The sequence below is a fragment of the Geospiza fortis genome, unplaced genomic scaffold (genome assembly GCF_000277835.1).
Source record: "Geospiza fortis unplaced genomic scaffold, GeoFor_1.0 scaffold128, whole genome shotgun sequence".
NCBI lineage: Eukaryota > Metazoa > Chordata > Aves > Passeriformes > Thraupidae > Geospiza > Geospiza fortis.
In genome coordinates this window covers 2,016,428-2,020,663 of record NW_005054420.1, presented here as the reverse complement: position 1 = coordinate 2,020,663, position 4,236 = coordinate 2,016,428, and the positions used below count along the sequence as shown (strand labels likewise).

Genomic DNA, 4,236 nt, shown 5'->3' with positions numbered 1-4,236 from the left:
GGCTGCGAACACAACAGCGCGCTGGGGCCGTTCGCTGGGCAGCGAGACACGCGTCCCGCAGTGCCTGCAGAGGAACGGGCACGGCCAGGGAAGCTGCGCAGCCGCCAGGCGGTGCCGCGCACGGACCCTCCAGCCGGGCTCGCCATCACGGCAGCGCCCCGGAGAGCGCGCGTTACAGTCCGTGGTACGGTACGATAGGCAGGGAGTGAGAACTAAAGAACATCAGAAGCGGTCACAGGGCTGGCCGCTTGTCAGGGGTTAGGTTTAAAATATGTTCTTAAAGTCAACAATTTTTTCTGATTTTTTTGTTTAATCTGATTTTGATAAAAACGTATAATAATTAATTTGCCAGTGTAAATATTACTAATACTTCGGGGAAAAAGGAGAGACTTCCTGCCATACTACTGCTGCTAGAGACTGCCAGCAGATACGCAAGTGTAACCATCCGTCTTCTGGTCTTGTTGTTCATACTTAGCCCTAGATCTAAATTTGTATGAATTGAAAGAAATGCTGTAAGGTTTGACAGCTTTTAATTCACCATTTCTTTGTACTCTGCATATATGGTACAGTACAGCTTACTCTTGTTTTCAAACTTTCAAACTTTTGCAGTTTTCTACACTCCTGGCCTCAGAAATCATTAACTTCTTAGCTCTGCTGTGACAATGAAAAACTGGAAAATGCAATATTGTTGTAGCTATAAGATAAAAGAATGGCAAAAAATGAACAAAACTACCAAAAGTGTATTTAAAATATGACAACTCAAAGACTGCCTTGGGATAAGCTGTTTTATCAGTAGTACTAGTTCAACAATAATAGTTGCATTTATGGGGTTTTTCCCTCCCTTTCCCCTGCTTACTGACCCTCTGACACACACCTAAATGCTCTGAAAGTGATGTAAGATGAGACTGAAATTGCGTTGCAAAGAACTACATAAAAGTAGGAAGAAAATACTTCTTCCCCTTAGGTACTGGAAAAACTTGTGAAACCATTTGAACTGTTTGCCTCAGCTGGAAACAAGGGGAAAGACCACATCCAACCGCGTGTATGGCTTCAGTTCTGCCCTGAATGTCACAAGTAATGCAAGGTCTTCCTGGGGAACTGAAATCGACTGAATAGAGGCTGGAACAATGCTGTATGTCCCTGCTCTTAGGCCTTCCCTTTGCGACGCGCCGTGGGCAGGACTCCGCAGTGCTGTGTGCTGTCCCCGAGGCTGCAGCGCCAGCAGCATTCATTGCCCGGGGTTTCTCCGGTTCAGCCTCTCCTGCGCAGCAGGGTCACGACACACCCGCTCCCTGGGCTGGCCTGGCTGGCTCTCTCTGCTGCTCCCGGCGTGGCCAACGAGGCCGTGCTGGACCGACCGAAACCACCCAGCGCTAGCGCAGCTGCCACAAGTAAATGACAGCTTTCACTCGTTACTAACCCATCTGAGTAGCTGCTAGGAGACAGCATTTCCCAATGTTCATAGGTTAAAGCTGGCTGGGGTTTCTCCAACCTTTTATTCTGATCCAAAGGAGCACTCCAGAACAGAAAAATACACTCTAATAAGAAACACAAGAAATCACAGACCCCACCCAACTCAGAAACACCCAGAAGGTGTGTGCCATGTTCAGACTGTTAAACCCAACACCTAATACTAACTAGGTTACAGGAAAAGCTGCAGCCAAGCAGGTCAGCGATGCTGCCATGCTAACTGCAGTGCACAGCCCCACAGACAGCAGGGACCCTCCTCTCACGAATGGTCAGGAGCAGGGAACAGCACTCTCCAACCCTCAGGCTCCCCGAGGCACTGACCCGAGTCTGCTCCAGAGCCCTGCATGGGCTCACTTTCCCCTCAGAGAAATGTGAGAGGTGCTAAGAGCAGAACTGGACAGCAGCCCCATTCCTGCCCAGATGCTGCCTGAAGCTGTGCTGAGTTCATGAGAGCCACAACACAGCCCTGTGGCAGCGGGCTGGGCAGGCTGTACAGTCCAAAGTGCGTTTAATGCCCAACCACAGCGACTGTCAGAGTATCACAGGAACACAAACACAGAGGCACTGCGGACTTACCTGACAGAATTACAGTCAGAAAGCTAGCATGCATTTCCATTTTTATGTCAAAGATCAATTTCTTCAAATATATAAGAGAAACAAGTTTACAAATAGGGAGACATTGCATACTTACAAAATACATTGAGATTCTCGGTTTCACAGCTACTCTCAAAATGTACAACTGGAGGGAAATATATTCACAGAAATAACCTGCTGTAATTAATCTCCAACCAATCTGCTTCTAACCTGAGCTGCACAACATCTTGCTTGATGGACAATTCACGTAACACTAAACTACACTGCTTTGAACTCTCTGTGTTCACACCAGAGCACATTCCACTGAGATGTGGGGAATACAGAATACAGGCAAAGAAATATCATCTCTCCTTCTCCAGCCTGCCATAAGCATGGCCCTGTTTGTGAGCTTGCTGTGTGAGCCAATACAGCTCCCATTGGTCCTGAGAAGACACAGGCAGCTCAAGAGGCCACGCTCCCTGAAAAAGCCTCCTACTACAACCTGGACTACAGCACTGTGAGGGGAAAAGACAGAACTTAAAGCATCTACCTGCTGTGAACCCTGCACAGGCTGCTGGGGAAGCAGCTGTGGAGAACAAGGGTGTTCCAAAATGAGGGTCTGGTCTGTGTGGCTGAGATCAGCCAGGCAAGAATCTTATGAGAAAGGCAAATAAGGCATTTGAGGTATGATGACAGTAAAAACATGTCAGACCTAGAGCAGACAGGACATGGTTTTGTATGTGGAACGTAAGAGGCAGAATAACCTGCAAGCATTTACACATCATCTTTCCACCAATGTAACGTTTGTCAGACCCTCAGGCACTGCTGGAAAACAAATCTCATGTACAAACCCCTCATGCTCTGTGACCCACAGGCGCATTGAGGTGACATGTGAAAGGGAAATTCCATCAAAACAAATTACTCAAACAAAACCCATGACACTTACAACCGTCAGTCTGGGCTAAATTAATCCTTGGTGTAATCTGCTTTCTAATACAATGAAAACTACTTTGTATGAATATTTTCCATTTAGCTGCCCTGATCTTACCCTACAGTTTGCAATACCTACAATGAAGAAATTAACTGAACCATCAGAACCCAGCATGCCTCCCAGTGCTGTTCAGTCTTTGGGATTTGACTGTCACCGAAGTTATTGAGTTTATGTTTCAAAACGTTAAACGAGGCATCGGTTGGTGTGTGTCCTGTCAACTCTCGCTGCTCAGACTCAGTGGTTTGTAATGAGGAGTCTGAAGTGAGTAATCCTGTTATTCCACAATTTAGTTCCTCAGTGCTTCACTCCTCTCCAGAGAAAGCCGCCGAAGATCCTTCCAAATGTCAGGATGATCCTCCAGCTCTTCGTATAACGACTGAACAATGTCCAGTTTCCTGTAGTCCATGGGGCTGACCAGGCTGCGCACAACCTGCAGACACCTCTCCTTCAGGGTGAACACTGCAGTCAGACACAAGCACAACACAGCCTTGTCACGAGGGCTCACAGCTGCTGCTCCAATGCCAACAGTGCTGCTCTGAGCCTGTGAACGCAGAGCACAGCCCACAGCAGTGACCCACCACAGCTGGGCTCCCCAGACAGGAGACAGATGTGGTTCTGCCATGAGGCACCTGCAAAAACCCCTCAGAGACCCCTTGAAAAGAGAGCTCTGCCACTAGCTCCATCCAATACAACAGCTCTACCTACAACCCCTCACCACCTCTTCCAGGGTCTGAGCAGGTTTAATTTCATGAGGATCTGATTTCTCACTAATCCAAACAGGTCCAGAGAGACCAAGTTCAGAATTCCCTGGAGCATGTGTGGTCCTGTCCCTTACCTGGCAGTGTGATGTCAGCTTTGGTCACATTGGGGGCTGCCACGAACAGCTCCTGCTGGTTGACGAGCAGCCCGTCATAGGTCCCTGCATCCCGGAACAGCCAGAGGTGCCCTGGCAGGGAACAAGGTGGGAATGCGCCAATTACAGAACGTTTGAATGAGCGCCTCTGAGGGGCATCTACTCACAAGGGAGCAAGCTCTCCAGCTTAGCCCTGTGTGCACAGAGCACTACCACGGCCCCAGTCACTGTATGAATGGGGAGAGGAAAGGGAAAAGGGGAAGAGGAGAGGAAAATAGGAAAGGAAAAGGGGGAAAAGGAAAAGAAAGAAGAGCAAAGGAAACGGAGAGAGAAAAGGGGAAAAGGAAAG

The 4,236-nt window shown here is 48.4% G+C and overlaps 1 protein-coding gene across 1 annotated transcript in view; it reads right to left on the bottom strand.

Annotated features, from left to right (window-relative positions):
* Positions 1–3,308: 3,308 nt before the first annotated feature.
* VHL (von Hippel-Lindau tumor suppressor) overlaps positions 3,309–4,236 on the bottom strand; it is a 1,984-nt gene continuing 1,056 nt past the window's right edge. Inside the window, 2 exon segments of the mRNA XM_031061628.1 lie at positions 3,309–3,493; positions 3,870–4,046. Of these exon segments, the coding sequence (XP_030917488.1) occupies positions 3,309–3,493; positions 3,870–4,046 (362 nt within the window).